General features: G+C 41.8%; 1 protein-coding gene across 1 annotated transcript; it reads left to right on the top strand.

Annotated features, from left to right (window-relative positions):
* The first annotated feature begins 11,397 nt into the window (after nucleotides 1-11,397).
* Nucleotides 11,398-12,318, top strand: LOC134496840 (olfactory receptor 6J1-like). The gene has a single exon (XM_063302554.1). It carries the CDS (start codon nucleotides 11,398-11,400, stop codon nucleotides 12,316-12,318), a length of 921 nt encoding a protein of 306 aa, XP_063158624.1.
* Nucleotides 12,319-16,313: the final 3,995 nt, after the last annotated feature.

The raw sequence follows: 16,313 nt of genomic DNA, 5'->3' as shown, positions 1-16,313 counted from the left end.
AAGTGGTTCACTGCTATCTTCTTCCAGATCTCTTTTTGACTTTCTGGCCTAGTATACCATCTTGCAGTGTCCAGATAGGTCCCATCCAAAAACTAACCAGGCCTGATCTTGCTTAGCTTTTCACAAATCAGCCAAGGTTCTCTGACTGTTGCCACTCTCTGTATAATTAGTTTTCATTTCATGTTATTATGTTATTTATTCATTCAGTCACTTCCAACTCTTCGTGACTTCATGGATCAGCCCACACCAGAGCTTCCTGTTGGTCATTGCCATCCCCAGCTCCCCCAAGGTAGTCTGTCACCTCTGGAATATCATCCATCCATCTTGCCCTTTTCCTTTTGCCTTCCACTCTCTCTAGCATCAGCATCTTCTCCAGGGTGTCCTGGTCTTCTCATTATGTGGCCAAAGGATTTCAGTTTTGCCTTTAATATCATTCCCTCAAGTGAGCAGTCTGGCTTTATTTCCTGGAGGATGGACTGCTTTGATCTTCTTGCAGTCCAAGGCACTCACAGAATTTTCCTCCAACACCACAGTTCCAAAGCATCTATCTTCCTTCTCTCAGCCTTCCTTATGGTCCTACCCTTTCTCCTGATCACCTGGTGAATGTCATAGTAGAAGGTGGAGCTGAATGAAAATGAATGGAGATTGTTTTCCAGGGATCCACATCTTCTTTCCACAGAGGATTCCCTGTGACATTTGGGTGGTGTGTCAGAGGTCACTCTCTGAAAAAGTAGGTGAGGCCAGGAGAGAATCAAAATATGATTTCATTTTAATTTCTTTCTATTTAAAATGAAATCAAATCAACTTAATGCAGTGAATATCATTCCATCCCATGAGTTTAATCATTTTTCCCCATCCAACCTTAGACATTACAATCCTGGGGCCACTTTTAAAAGAGCCCTAGTCTTTTAATGGTACCCAAGGCTTTTGCGGGTCTCACGAAGTTGGTCACCCTTAAACACTCCCTAGAGATTCTTATGATTAAATAGGGTCACTATTGTCATGAGTAAGGATGGCGAGCAGGGGGCTCCCACCCAGACTGTCAAGCGCATGCGTAGCACTGAGGAACTGTTCAGCCATTCAAAGAGACACAGATCGGGACCGCCTTAACCTTTGGGGTTTATATGGCTGGGTTTTCCCACGCCTTCTCAGTTTGTTAGGATTCTTGTTAAGTACTACTAATAAATATTAGAGACCAAGTCCTCGTCTCAGTGTGTTTCCTGGTAATCAGGACAACTATACTTTAAAATCTGTTTAACTACTGTAGAGCAACTGAATAAGTAAGTCTTCCAACTTTGTAGCTGAGATCTGGTTGCCCCATCCATAATAATTGGATTGTGTAGGAATTGTTAAAATGAATATTCTCTTTTGCTCTTGTCCTAAAAAGCCTCCTTTCTTCTCATTTTATGTCTTTTGCCTAAAGTTGGCTTCACCTTTTTCTGACTGCATCCAGGCTTCCAGTACCTATTAGCACTTCTGCTGCTGGAGGAGGCAGGATCTTAATCTAGTCAATCTGGAGGAGAACCCTTGCAAAGAATGAAAGAAGTTTATAAGATACACAGAGACCCCCACACCAGTTCCTTCAGGATGGGATATGTCTTTGGTGTCATCAAGCCATCTTGTATACAGTGTGCCAGGCTTTTGCTGTGTGAACAGACACCTTGAAAGGAATTGCGCAAAATCAGGGCTAGGCAACCTTACAATGCTGGAGGCTGCATTGAACAGGAAGGGTAAGTGTTGTAGTGAGTGATGGGAAGCTAAAGAAGGAGATCTTGGAGGCAAGCATGGTGGGAGACTGCAGGAATCTGCAGAGATTGGAAGCAGAAGAGGGATAAATATTCTGAGTGATCCCTTAATTCCCCCATTCAACATTAATACTTCTCAGGCAATGACAAGAAATGCAGTCAACCTGCATGTGGTTGTTGTTTGTGCACTGAGGGAGGCATGGATCCAGAAGGGTATTGCTACAAAGGGCATGAGATGACTGCATGTGGTCAGAAGATCTCCATGTTTAGTGGAAGCTGGCTCCACTAAATCAAAGAGAAGGGAGTAGATGCATGGAACTCCAAGCTAATTGCATGGAGTAATCCATGTGGCTTCTTACGTAGACCTAGCTGCAGAGAGACAGACAAAAGCTAAATGAGATACCAAGGACTAGCCCTAAACTCTATAAGTAAATTACTGGTAACTGGTCCTTGATAAGTAGAATGCTGGGGAATTCTGGGAGTTAAAGTCCATACATCTTAAAGTTGCCAAGCCAGTCATGATAATGCAAATTAATATTGTTTTTAAACTTGATTAAGGGGCTCACTTACATTGTGATCCAAACGTATTTTAACACTTAACTGGAACTTGAAAACTCAAATTTAAAATTATTTTAATTTAGATGGCTCATATTTTATGGCTAATGGCTAATGTGCATATTTTTATAGAATTGTATCTTGTACTGGTCAGTGACCATAATAAAATCAATTGAACTGAAGTTGCCAAGCTTGAGAAACACTGTCATAGACCCAACTGTGTAATTTTTGGCAGGTTTTAGAAAAATGGTTTGTCACTGCTTTCATCCAGGAATTTTTTTTCAACTTCCCTGGCTAGCCAATAGACCAGGGATTTTCTGATGCTCTCCATTTCAAGTACTAAAAAGGCTAAACTGTCTTAGTTGCATGAGCATGTTTGTGTGTCAATGTGCTTGTGTGTGTGTCTGCTGCATAGTCATTTGTCGCATCCTCATCAGCTGGTTGCAGTAGGCATCGGGGTTGGGATCTTGGGTTCTGGGGTAATCAATTTGAGAAAATGATGCTTTTGGTTTTAGAATTGTTTATTATGAGCCTTTCTTCCCTACAGTTACCCACAAGCACCTGCAGACTTCTTCCAAAGCCAACCTAATCTGGCACATCCTGATATTGTGACAGCTGTTGTTTTCTTCTAAGATTTTTGTTTGTTTGTTCATTTTCTTCCCAGTCCAACCTACAGCCCTGGCATTTCCTGGTGACCCGCATCTAAGCACTAATCAGGTTCAACTCTGCTTAGTTTTAAATAGAACAAAGAAGAGTGTAATCTGCATGTATAAGTAGGGCATGGCCATTCTGCCAGAGTGTTTGGTTGGGAAACTAAGCCCCAAAATTCAGGGGAGCCCAAAGGAGCCCATTAAGTAAAAGTGTCCCTGTGATTGGTCCAGTTAGATCTGGTAAGGGATGCTTTGGCAGAGAGATGACTTATGGCCCTAGGCTCCTAACTGGGAAGCAAAGAGGGCATTCGAAAATTTTGAGGGCTGCCCTTAGGGCCTCCAAGTGTTGGCTGGAAGTTCTGGAGCCTTAATAGAGACCCACAAGGAGAATTTCCAGTGGCACTTCAAAGTGTCGTTCCTAAGGAAGCTTCACATGGATCCACCACATGATTTGTAGTAGCATTCCAAAGTCCTAGCTGACCTCCAAGGTTATAGTATGGCCCCACTAAGGTGCTTTGTGAGTGGAGAGGAAAGGAAGTGTACAGGTCAGAACCCAAGCCTAAGTTAGGCACAACAATAGTCTGTATTTACAAGAAACAAGTTTATTAAGAGAATCTGCAGATACATATACATAACTATGTGTCTCTACTGCCAGTTAGATTCAAGCTTATCCCCTGATTAATTGTGGTACATTTGAGAGGACAGAAAAAAAGGACAGCTAACTATGAAGCGTGTGAAAAGGAAAGCAAGGAGGCCCTGCAAATTCGAAGCCCACGGCTACTTGCCTCAGCCCTGCAGTTCTAGTTCAGTTTGAGGAGAGAATTTTCATTAAAATACATTTCATTTCAGATGAAGATTCAAGCAAACTGATAAAGCAATATATTGAGCTGAATTCTTGATCCACACTTCCTGGATGTCTTCTTTGAGTGAGAAGAAGTGAGCATTCACCTCTTTGCTTATAGTATGATTTGAATGAAGTGAACTGGTAAATTATTTTCACAGATTACACGAATGCGTCTCGTTAGCTGTGTGCCTTGATACCTGCAGTTATTAGGAGGAGTGCCACCTGTATGTCGACAATCTATCATAGGATAAGCAACCTTGCTGTCAAAGACACTGTGAGATCCACTTCCTTGGCACATTTGCTGGACTTGTGCAGGAGGACTGTTGATAAAAGTGTTGTGGAATTTGCAGAACGATTTTGTCATTTGTCGCATCCTCATCAGCCGCTCGCAATAGGCATTGGGGTTGGGAGCTTGGGTTCTGGGGTAATCAATGTGCTTTTGCTGGAAGCCTGACCAGGTTTGCCCTTGGCTGGGCTGCACCAACAGGCCCTCAAGAAGAAGAGCCAAGGAGACAAGCAACGAGAAGGAGATCTTGGAAGTGAGCATGGTGGGGGACTCCAGGAACCTGGACAGATAATAAACAGAAGAGGGGTAAATATTCTGATTCTGTTGTTCTCCATTAACACTACTCATAAATGGCAATAAGCCCATTTATCCTGCATACAGTGGTCAGTTTGTGCACTGATGAAACCCCTGTGTTTCCACCTATTGTTGGAAGCCTGCAACTTCTGAATTACACCTTCATGTATCCAGCAGGGTGTCCCCACAAAGAGCATGACATCATTCTGGTTGTCACAGGAGATCTTTGTGCCAGTCCAATTATAATGCTGGCTCCATGGAATTTATGAGAAGAGGTAGACTCATGGAACTCATAGCTCAGTGCTCTCAATAGGACTTCTCTCTCAGACCCAGGCCCAGCTTCAGATGAAAGCTAAAGGAGATACCAAAGGCTAACCCTAAACTCTGTAAGTAAATGACTACTAAGGTGCTATCCCATCCCATTTGGTGGGACTAAAACTTGTTCTTATAAGTGGTATTTCCCACTGAAACACTCAACTGCAAAAGTTGGAAAAAGATTGAACTGTTGTTTCCCAAGCTTTGAACAGAATCTTACAAGGAAGTTACCTTGTTAGTTTCCAGTTTGTTGAGAGTGTCCTGCAAGTTTTTGTGTGGCATTTGGTGCCTGCAAAAAAGTAGCCGCTGGTAAAATAAATATCTGGAGCCTTGCCATATCAATTATGTGATTGGCACTGCATGATTTTCAGCCTGTTAGTTGTGGAAAGCAAAGAGGATGACCTTGACAGAGAGAAGAAAGATCTGTTACCAAAGCAACAAAAAGGGCAATGTGGCTTAAGCCCAAACACTGGAGGAGGATTACAAAAATGTCTCAGATAGACACTTCCCTAATTCACATGAATGTAAAAGAAGGATAAGGGAAAGCCCAATCAGACTTGCAAAATTATGTTACTATTGCCAATCTCCATAAAAGCAGTTTTTAATCTTCAATGGAATCTGTTGTTTGGTCTGGTCTGCCTCATTGGGCTGACATTAATGGGGCAATATCTTTTCTCTTGAGAAAGAGAGTCTAATGTGCTTTCTCATTTGGGAAGCATGCAATTTCTGTGTCCTCAGGTGTACAATGGGTAATGGATGCTACCTGTCAGCCCCACAAGCTAGAGCAGACCAGGAAATCAACTCTACAGGAAAGCTAAAGCTACTTTTATGGAGATGGGCTGTAATAACAGAATCTTGCAAGGCTGGTTGTGCTGGACCTCCTTCCCCTGCTTATACTCCTGGGAATTAGGGAGGTGTCTGCCAGATGTGTTTCCAGAGGTTATCTTGTAGTTGTGGACTTAAAAAACACTTCTGCCCTTTTTGCCTAGGTAATGGTTCCTGCATATCTCTGTCAAGGTCATCTCCTTTACTCTCTATGCTACTAGGCTGGTAAAAGTTAATCTACCTTGAATTGTTATAGGAAAGGATTTGTAGAATCACAACATCCAAAATAGTCATCAGTGACATAGACTGAATGAAGTCAGGTAGCATTTGGTCTTCAGTGTGCAAAAAGCTACACCAAAAAAAAAAAAAAAAAAAGGAAGTCCTGTTGTCTGCAAATGTGTCTCCCCCAGAAGAACAGTTTTGTCTGGCAATCCCATATTAGATCTTTCCAGAGGACTAACCAGCTGATGCCAGTATCCAAGATCTGCATTTGAGATGCACCCTGCATTATAGTTAAGATCTGATGTCTCTATTTGTGGTTATTTTGATGTTAATAAAAGTAATTCCCATTGAGTTCAGTGGTGGAGAATATTGGGCTGTTTGCCAGTCAAGACAAACTATTGCTGATTGTCATGGAATCCAATCTGATTAATCAATAAATTCTTCTCCTTGCCACTAATGCCAGATGGTTCCCTTAGTTCATTTCAGTGTGTGTAGATCCTGGGACTGAAACCAACCCCTTGATATCCCTCCCGACAGGAAGAAAAAAAAAAGGGGGGGGGAGAGAGATATGAATGGGGCTGGGACTCTGCCCACTGCCCATCAGCTGGATAACTTTCCAAAAACTGAAAAGAGCAGGAACAAATTTGGTATGGGAAGAGAGATGAGCAGAAGAAAGATTGAGTTGGAAAATTGGCCAGTCCTGGCCAGTGGCTACAGAGAAAAACAAACAAACAAACAAACAATCAGGAATGTTCCCCCCATCCATTCATCCCTGTGGAAGAGGCAGCTGGAGAATGAGATGGATTACAAATGACATTGATCAAAGCCTCCCTCCCTTTTCCCTTCTGATCAGTGATCTAGAGCAGCACATATGCAGCCCTTCCATTGCGCACCTAGACATAAATACAGAGATGCAACAGGAACGAGGGTAGAAGACAGATGCACACAGACACAACATGTTAGCTGTTGGGTGTCTGTCCCTCCTGGGTGAACCAGGGTCAAAGATGCATGTGTGGAAAGTAGCTTCAGAGCAATGCAGATTAAGGTCCTTTCATATTTACCTTCCCGGTGAGAAAATTGTCAATGTGTAAAAGCCACCCGTGGAAGAGAAGTGAACATTTGGATTTCTTCTGGTAAGTTTAGTGCAGAGAGTTCCTATTTATACCCCAAGCTCTGCTATGATCCACTTCAGAATACAAGCCTTGGCACCAAGCCTCCTGAGCTTTGATCACCGGGTACGGGTCAAGAGACTTTTAAGCCGGCATGTCCAGGAGCTTATAACTCTCATCTGATCCTACCTCTTCTCCATGGAGTTTGGCTTCTAGATGGAACCTTTCTCTCCTTTACAGCTAGTTTTCACTGGAAACGGTTCCAGGACACAGCAGAACTCTCTGCTGCCTTAATAGATTTAACGGAAGACTCCAGTCTCACTGATAACACAAAATGGCAATTAAAGGAAAGAGGGAAATGGCCAGATCGTCTGTCCATCAACTAAAGATAAACTTTGCCCTTTTGGTGGACATCAGAAATCACGGGGAAGACGTTCAAACAGAGATTTTGTTTAACAAACAAATGTTCACAAGCTGCCTGCCTTTCCCCAGCTGAACCAGGGTGGTAGGAATCAGTTATGTATTGATAAAGGAGAAAGCAAGATATGGAGGCAATATTTATACCTTTGCTGAATAAATTCTTTTGGTGCCAGTGCCACAAGGACTGCTTTATTCAGTGCACTGAAGGTTTGAACTTAGGAGATTTTATCACATCGGGGAAGCTCTGTGTTCTTTCTCCCCACTAGCACTTTGCTCCCGCACAAAAATGTTTCTTTACTAAGAGGCAGAAATGAACGTGTGACTCAGTGTTCTTCCATAATGGATGGAAGATCTCCTGAATGAAAGAAGGTTGTATTTATCTCATTTGAAACCAAGCTACAATGTGGGGTAATTTCTTCCCCAACTACATGCCTTAAGAGAAGGATGGGCAATCAAGAATAGGGCTGCTGTGCAACCTCCAGCCTGTCACTCGTGGCTGTCCAGAACCTGAGATTGCATTACTGAATTTTAGTTGTATAATTTAGGTCCATGTTCAGGGTCAATGTTCAGTCCCTGCTAAATTCATGGGCACGACATTGATTTGTCTGCTTGTTTTGGCAAGAGTACTAAGTATTTTGCTGTTGCTTTTTCTGGAATGTCCTTTCAGCTATGATTGTTGTAAGCTACCTAAAATTGCCAAATGCTATGGAGGTGGCCTTAAATTGGTTTATTTAAATAATCCATGGCTTAAATAACTACAAGAACCCGGGAACCAAAATCAAATATAACAAGAACAGTATAATTATTAAAAAGTATAATGATAGAAGCTCTGGGGAGTCAGTAAAGCCTATTACGATGCCATATAGACCTACCAAAGAAACAGGATCACAGCTCAGCCTTTCCAGCCTAATCTACAGCCCCAGGATTTCTCAGTGATCTCCCACCCAAGAATCAGCTACGTCCAAGTCAGTTTAGTTTTTTGAGATCAGCCAAGGTTGGGTAGGTGTTTCAGGAATCATGAAAAGAATGAATGAAACCCATGTTCACATAAACTGGCTCAAGAAATGATATGTGGTTTTTTTTTTTAATCTGACATTCTAGACCATCTGAATGGGATTTATAAATCCCATCTTGCACTGAAGCAGGGCTAAATGTACTGGTACACCCTTTCACATCTTTTAAAAAATCTTTTCCCCCCCCTGATCTGTCCAGTTACATTTCCTTCTTTCCTTGCTTCTTCCAGACTTAGAGCATAGATGATCTATGTGAGGTTCTACTGCACATACACAGAAAGTCTGTTGTTAATATATATGACCTTATCCTGCATGTGGGTACCATTTTGTTCTATTCGACCAGCTACAGTAGACCAGAATAATGGTCATTTGGCATCCTTTCCTTTAGCATGTTTTCCCCAATTTATTTTTATTAGAATTTTTAAATACAATAACAGTATAAAAACTTAAAAGAAAAATAAGAAAAAGAGAAGATATAAAATAAAAAAGAAAAGAAATGAAAGAAAAAAGAAAATATAGAGCTATGACTTCCACCCTTCTTTCTATCAAGTAGTTGCCATCTTACTCTTTCCCTCCCCTATTTAAATTTTTTTAATCCCCAAATCCATAAATCATCAATTCAGTCTTTTCTTCTTTCCTTTAAGATTTGTATGAAGGTCCTGTTGCAGAGCTCTTGGCAAGACAAGGGAAATGAATTCTTCAGCAACAGCTTGAGACTCAAATTCCCTTGACATTATATATCTCAGAGTCCCTCCTCAGAGGGAGATGGGCAGTAGTACAAATTTGAGGCATAAATAAAATAAATAAATAAAATAAATATCTAGTTGAAAATTTATAGTACTTAACAAGGAACCTCCCCAGGTGCCTTCATATAAGTATCTCCTTAATATTTCAGTCTTTATTGAACCTGATGATTGAAGATATCATTCAGTGGTAAGTTCAAAGATGTCAGTGATTCAGTGTTAGCTTTCTCCCTGACCCTGATGTTCCCAGGAATGATACTAATTTATTAGAAACTAGTTTGACCTTTCATCATGTTTAAGACAATTCCAAAGATTGTTGAATTTTGTTTAGAAGATGAAATGTAAACAGAGATTTGATGACAGAATGAAAAGTGTGTTTGTGAAGAGCATTTGGTGAAGGTATGTGAAAATCAGGGGAACTGTTTTGGTTTTCTTGGCCTCACTGGCTGAGGTATTTATGCATAATTTCTATGCACTAGAGAGGGTTAGAAGCACTGAAGTCAAAAGAACCCCATCCTTTGTTGGGGAATTTACACATGCAGCTGGTGAAAGCCCACAATTTGATGAGCAGCAAAAGTTATTTAGAGATAAAGAGGAGATCTCAACAACTATCCAACTGAGGGTTGAACGAATTCAACAAGTATTTGCTTCTTTGTTAGTTTTCTATCCCACCATTCCTTTGAGTGCTTGAAGGTGGAATTTTGGAGGATTATAGGTGGAACCAGAATGATCAATAATAAGCAACGTCTGTGAGATAGGCAGCTATATAAATATGATAGATAAATAAATAAATAAATAAAATGGAGTGAGTGATTTAGCAGGCCATGCTGGATATTCAACAAAAGCCTGCAGGCATTTGGAATCCACAACTGTGCTTAAAATACTAACATGACAAGACACATAAAATACTAACATAACAATACACTAACACGATAAATGAAAATGTTTGCCGCAAGAATGCAGACTGCCCACTGGGAATGAATTAGGCAGCTGAGAGTTGTTGGCAACTAGCTCTGGAAACCAAAAAGTGGCTTGCCCTTGCCTCCATCCTAGGGCTGAGAGAGGGCCTGGCCCAAGGCCACCCACCTAGCTTGTGCCTAAGGTGGGACTAGTACTAGCCTGATGCCTTAACCACTACCCCAAACTGGCTCTCTCATATATTTTAATATGCATTAACCTGATCTAATCAATAAAGGTAATGTTATCAGTTGTATAAGGGTAATGACCAATTAAACTGAGGCTGTTAAGCTGTAATTATAATGTCATCAATCAAATGGAAGGGTTGATTTGTATTTGCCACTAAAGAGGACCATTAAACCCACCTGTCTCCAGTCATTAAATTTTAGCCTCTAGTACTGCAATTGTCAATAAATTAATTCATGGGTCAGTGTAAGTATGTCCTGGTCTCCAGTCTGATGAACACTCCAAAGGGGAGAAATTGTCTCCTACATGCTCAAGGCAGAATATATGCTGCTCCCTCCCCCTGTATTTCCCCACACAACCAGTCTGTGAGGTTAGCTGAGCTGAGAGAATGGTGACTGGTCCAAAGTCATCCAGTAGGTTTCTGTGGCTGGATCACAACCTGTTCTTGGTGCCAGTCCAACCCCTTTCCCATTACATCTCTCTGGCTCTTTTTGCAGCCTCTAATTATGACTTTCTGGCTGAGTTCAGCCAAAAGGCTTGAGTTGATTATTGAATTAATCCATTTTCTGGGTTCAGATAATACATCAAACCCCCAGGGCATCAACCGGGCTGGGTTCACCCCAGATTCTAAAGTACAGGAAAAGTAACCAAGCTGCTGGTCACTCTTTAACTTCTTTGCTTTAGTGTTTTGTGATCCTTTCATCATTTCCTCACTACTAATGTATACCATCTCACAGAATCATCCAACCACCACTGTGCTGCTATATCTCAAGAATGCAACCTTTATATTGCCACTCCAAAGTTGTAAATCAGTGGTGAGGAAATTGCCTATATTGTACGTCAGTTGTACTCATTTCTCCTATACGCTCATGAAATTTATTGCTTTCTCCATCTAGAACGGTTGTTGATCTTTGCAGTTGATCAACTTCTCCTTTGTTTTTTCCCCTATGTACATCAAAGGATTGTGCAGTACTGTGGGTTCAATCTCCGTAAGCTGCTTTAGAGCACTCCACTGTGTTAGATTTCAAAGGGGAATTGAAGAATCAGCTTGGATTTCCAAAATATTAGGAACGAAAACCATAGGTTTGATCTCTTTAATGAGCAACGATTTCAGGAGGAAAGTGCAGTGGCTTGTCTGGAAAAAACAGCAGGCTCTAACATGAACTCTTTTGTGTTTGCTTTTTTCCAAAGCTCAAACTAGACATGAGATCAAGAAATCACAAGGGTACAGACATGGAGCAGGTAACAGAATTCATTTTAGTTGGCTTCCAGTTGTCTAGGTCTTTGGAAATCTTCCTTTTTGCTGCGCTCTTAGTGGTTTTTCTATTAACGCTTGCTGGGAATTTCATCATCATCCTGCTGGTAAGCTTTGATCAGCACTTCCGCACCCCAATGTATTTCTTCCTTTGCAACCTTTCCCTCTTGGAGGTCCTTTTTGTCTTATCCATCACCCCCAAAATGTTGATGAACCTTATGTCCAGGAACAAAGTCATCTCTTTCCGAGCTTGTGCTGCCCAGTGCTATTTTTATTTCTTCCTTGGAACCACTGAATTCATCCTCATTGCTGTTATGTCCTTTGATCACTATGTTGCCATCTGCCATCCACTTCGTTATACCATCATCATGAACAGTTGTCTTTGCATTTGTTTGGTCCTATTCTGTTGGATTGGAGGGTTCCTTTCTACCAACGTCTCCTTCTGTTTGATCTTCCAACTATCATTCTGTGACGCAAATCGCATAGACCACTTTTTCTGTGACTATGGTCCAATGATAACCCTTTCTTGCAATGATGCCCATTTCCTTTTGAGTCTAGCCTCCATCCTATCCTCTGTGGTACTCCTCAGCTCTTTGTCAGTCACTGCTGTCTCTTACCTCTACATCATTGTCACCATCTTGTGTATGAATCCTTCCAAAGGTCAGAAGAAGGCGTATTCCACCTGTGCATCTCACGTCATGGTGGCTTCCATCTTCTATGGCAGTGCCTTCTTTATGTATGCATTATCTAACAAGGGACACTCTCGGGATGTCCAGAAAGCAGTGGCAGTTCTAACTGCAGTGGTCACTCCATTGCTGAACCCTTTTATTTATACTCTGAGGAATGAGAAGGTCAAGGAGGCCATAAAGGATTTTCTAAAGAGAAAAAGAAATCCGTAATGAAGAGTGTGGTGGCATCTGAAGAGCCTTTCCATCTCCTACAGAATTGATACTGTTTGGGGTATGCAAGACAATTTGACTGGCAAACCGGTAATTGATGGGCTGTTGATTGCAATGATTTTTGTGAAGTGATGTATCTCCATTGAGGAATTAGAATGGCTGAAAAAAATAAAAACATGTCTAACATATTTAAGTATAAACCATACAAATTAAATAAACTACCCACAACAGCTGGTATTTTTCCAGGATTATTCTGGTTCCCATATTGAACATATCCTCTCTGTTGCTAGTTTTACACAGATTCTCAAACTAGGTTGATGCAGTCTCTTTTTACAATCTTCCAGGACAGTCTGAGTAATTTATACCTGATTGGTTTCACCTGATAAAGATCCCAAAGTCACATCTTTAGTTACTAAACGTTGTCTTCTACATTCAAGGATTCAAAATAGGATTATAACCATGAATGTTGATATGGGGTAGATATTTGACAGTGCTCTGGGGATTATTTGATTTTACAGTATCTTATTTTTTATTGTATATTGCTATAGTTAACATGGCCTTTGCACAGGTAAATCTGATTCACCAGTTGCACTGATTCCTGGACCAGGAAGCCTTACTCTTGGGGACTCATGCCTTAGTTACCTCCTGTCTGGATTACTGTAATGCACTGGACATGGAACTGCCTTGAAGAGCACTTGGAAGCTGTAGCTGGTCCACCATGCAGCGACGCAGGCAATTCTTGGCATTCCACATGATGCTCATATAACATCACTGCTCTGCGAGCTGCACTGGTGTGATTCAAGGTGCTGGTTCTCACCTATGAAGCCCTACATGGTCTAGGGCCAGGCTATTTGCTGGACCACCTGTCTCCAACGGTTTCTGCTCACCTCACCAGAACTAACAAGGTGAGCAAGCTCTGGGTCTCTTCTATCAAGCAATGTTATCTTTCTGGACCCAGGACTCATGCCTTTGCTGTTGTAGCACCTGCCTTGTAGAGCAGCATCCTTCCAGAGATCCAGGTGGCCCCAGGCATTTGGGCCAGGAAGTTGAGCAAGTTCTGCTAGCTGATTGTCTTTATGGTTGTTCTTTGCAACTGTAAGTTGAGAATGATATCTTTGAGTTGGACATGTGTTATTTGGTTGGTTGGTGTAATTATTTGTAGCTTTAATTTTGTACACCATGTGGTAACGTTGCTCTGAGATGGGCAACCCTATTAATGGTTTAAATCAATACAGTTTAAATTCTGTTGTGTCTTTATCCTATTCTGGTCCACAATCATAATAAATTTTGTTCTTGAATATATAGACTATACGTAGACAAAAGTTCCTCTCTTTCCTTTCTAAGAATGCTTATAATCTGTAAGTTTGTCCATGAGAATAATATTCTGATTCCAAGGGACATTAATTGTCATGAAGGTTTTGAAAGAAACAGATTCTCATCTCTGACATGATGGAATTCATGCCTTTGTAGGAATGAGGTCTCTTTCGGCACCTGGTCAGAAAATGTATTGGGAATATCACCCAGGCAGTAGAAGGGATGGTGATAGGATCAGAAGAGTTACTTCCAGTTATATTCTTGGGTTGGTTTATAGAGAATATATAGATGCATGAATCCTTCTATTCCAGATAGGAAATGGGGGAAGAGTCGTGATCGTCTGTGGCAACATAACAGACATGGAGTTTAGTAGCATTTCCAAGACTAACCAACTTCCCTGGAGGAGAATCTTTTGTGAGCAACAGCTCATGATACCAGATAGGTACAGCAGATTCACTCTTATAGGCCTTTAAATACAGAGAATGAAAGGGAGAAAGAGAGGGGAAACAAGGCTGGATGCCAATGTGCTAAGAAGCATTTTTCCAATGTACTGTATTAAAATTCCATTGTCTTTCTTTGTATGCCCCTCCCAATTCTACCTATGGCAAACTAGCCAAACTCTGAGCAAGTGAATGAAGTAACAGACGCTGGACATTAGAGCTCAAAACAGCAACAAGGCAGTGGCACAAAATTTCGGCTTCCAGGATACTCCATTGTTCATGTCAAGGTAACTGCGGTGGAACAGAGAAACTTTGCCAACACCACACAGGTCATGTAATAATAAAACCAATAAAGTTATCCTCCCCCACCCCCAGACTTATACCCCAGTAAAGGTGACTAGTCCTGAGGAAGCTACAGGAAGCCAGAAGTCCTTGTGTCTATTTTATAAGAGGGGAAATTGCCTGGTCTTTTTAGAAACTAGTTGATTCCACACTGCTATATGAGAATTAGACCTGGGTTTCTAATCCCCTACCATCAATTAAGGTTACTGAATGTCAAAACCAGTGAGGAAGATGAATAAGTTTGCTTTTTCCTTTATTCCCTAGAAAATTAATTACCAGGTTAAGAATTTGTAATAGGGAACTTTTGGTCCACAGAGACCTTTCACCTTTTACTTTGTTTTATTACAGCCGTTAAAGAAATTAAGAAGTAGTTCGGGAGCCTTAGAGTGGTTTAATAAGGTTTATATTACAAGTTATTATGTGTCACCAAATTCCTACAATCCTTTTATATGGTCTTTCCCATGAAATGGATGCAAGGACCCTGCATAGGTCTGCCAGTCTAAATCTCAGTGTGTTGAATCACACCATACAACACTCTGATGTGGTTAATTTCAATGTGCCAAAGAATTAAAATAAAAAAACCTGAGCTTTTGGTAGTTCATGCGTTCTGAAGGGTGAATAAGGTGAATCTCTCCAGGGCAGACCTGTTCAACCTGCTTCAGTCCCAATTTAGCACCAGCAGGAGAAAGATCTTGAATTCAGAATTTTTCCACAATGCCTGATGCTGTTATTTGATTTACAGAGTAAACAGACAGCCGTCTTCCCGGCCTGGCTGTAAGATGAAGGCTTCTCTGGTTGAATTCTGCAGAGGCTTAACTACAATTCTATAGCTTGCAATTTTCACTCTACCTAATAAGCCCAAATTATGTCATCTACGAGGCTGGTCCTCATGGAAAATGCAACATTTGCAAACAGACTCAAGAATATAGAGGGAAAGAAAAAAATAAAATAAAGGGGGAAGACCAAAAATAGCTCACTGAATCTGCCCAGTGGGGGAACACAGAGAGGACTTTCTTGGGTGGGGAACTTCACTTCTGGGGAAGCAATCTCAGAAACCCCCAAGCCACGCTGGACTTGTTCACTGCAACTTGGAAGTGTCCCTGGAAACACATGGGCAACCAGTGTGGCTCCCAAAATGTTGGTGTGACATAACAGTACTGGCTTGTGTTGGCTTGCATGTGAATCACTATATTTTGCTGTTGATTGTTTCTTGCTAGTCTTCAAGGAGGGTCCCCTGTAAAGAGCATTACAGTAGTCCATCATTCCAATAATGATAGCACACCCTAGTCCATGCACTGGGCAAGGTACCTGTCATGAGTGCCATTGAGCTGAAGTCATCAGCGCAATGGCACACATGACAATAGCAAGGAAATAGGTGAAGGGGTGCAAGATAAGTAGCCATCAACCCACAACGACTAACGGCCAACAAACAATAACTAAACGGATCACGGAGCACACCCAAGCCATCAGCGCCAATACAACGGAGATCGCCCAGCTGACAGCAATCAGCAGAGGAATAGAAAACCTGATGATGGGCGATCCCGGAACCCCTCACCCACCGGCAGGGCAACGTATTGGACAAAGGGGGGTGACGTGACCGCGAGTGAAGGGGCGCTGACCGGCGCGGGGTATTTAAACCCCGCACCGGCGCGCTCCTGTCACTCTCAGCTTTTTTCTTCCAACGCTGTAACTGCGCTGTGAATAAATCAGAGCCTGATCCACGAACCAGTGTCTGAGTATTATTCAGAGGCAGGCAGCGCATGACATAAAGCTGAGAGTCATAAACTCAGCCTCGCCGAGCCCCACCGGACGACAACGAGCCGCGGGAGGAGTAGACGGCGAGAAGACCAGCAAGATGAGGCTGGAGCGGCACGGGCAAGGAGGGCGAGCCGCGCGGCA

This window comes from Candoia aspera, chromosome 4 (genome assembly GCF_035149785.1).
Source record: "Candoia aspera isolate rCanAsp1 chromosome 4, rCanAsp1.hap2, whole genome shotgun sequence".
In the NCBI taxonomy this organism is placed as follows: Eukaryota; Metazoa; Chordata; class Lepidosauria; order Squamata; family Boidae; genus Candoia; species Candoia aspera.
The sequence above is the reverse complement of the archived record's forward strand: the minus strand, read 5'-3'. Positions and strand labels throughout refer to the sequence as shown.

Excerpts from the sequence above, each read along its gene's own strand:
- LOC134496840 (XM_063302554.1), top strand. The coding sequence starts at position 11,398 with ATGGAGCAGGTAACAGAATTCATTTTAGTTGGCTTCCAGTTGTCTAGG.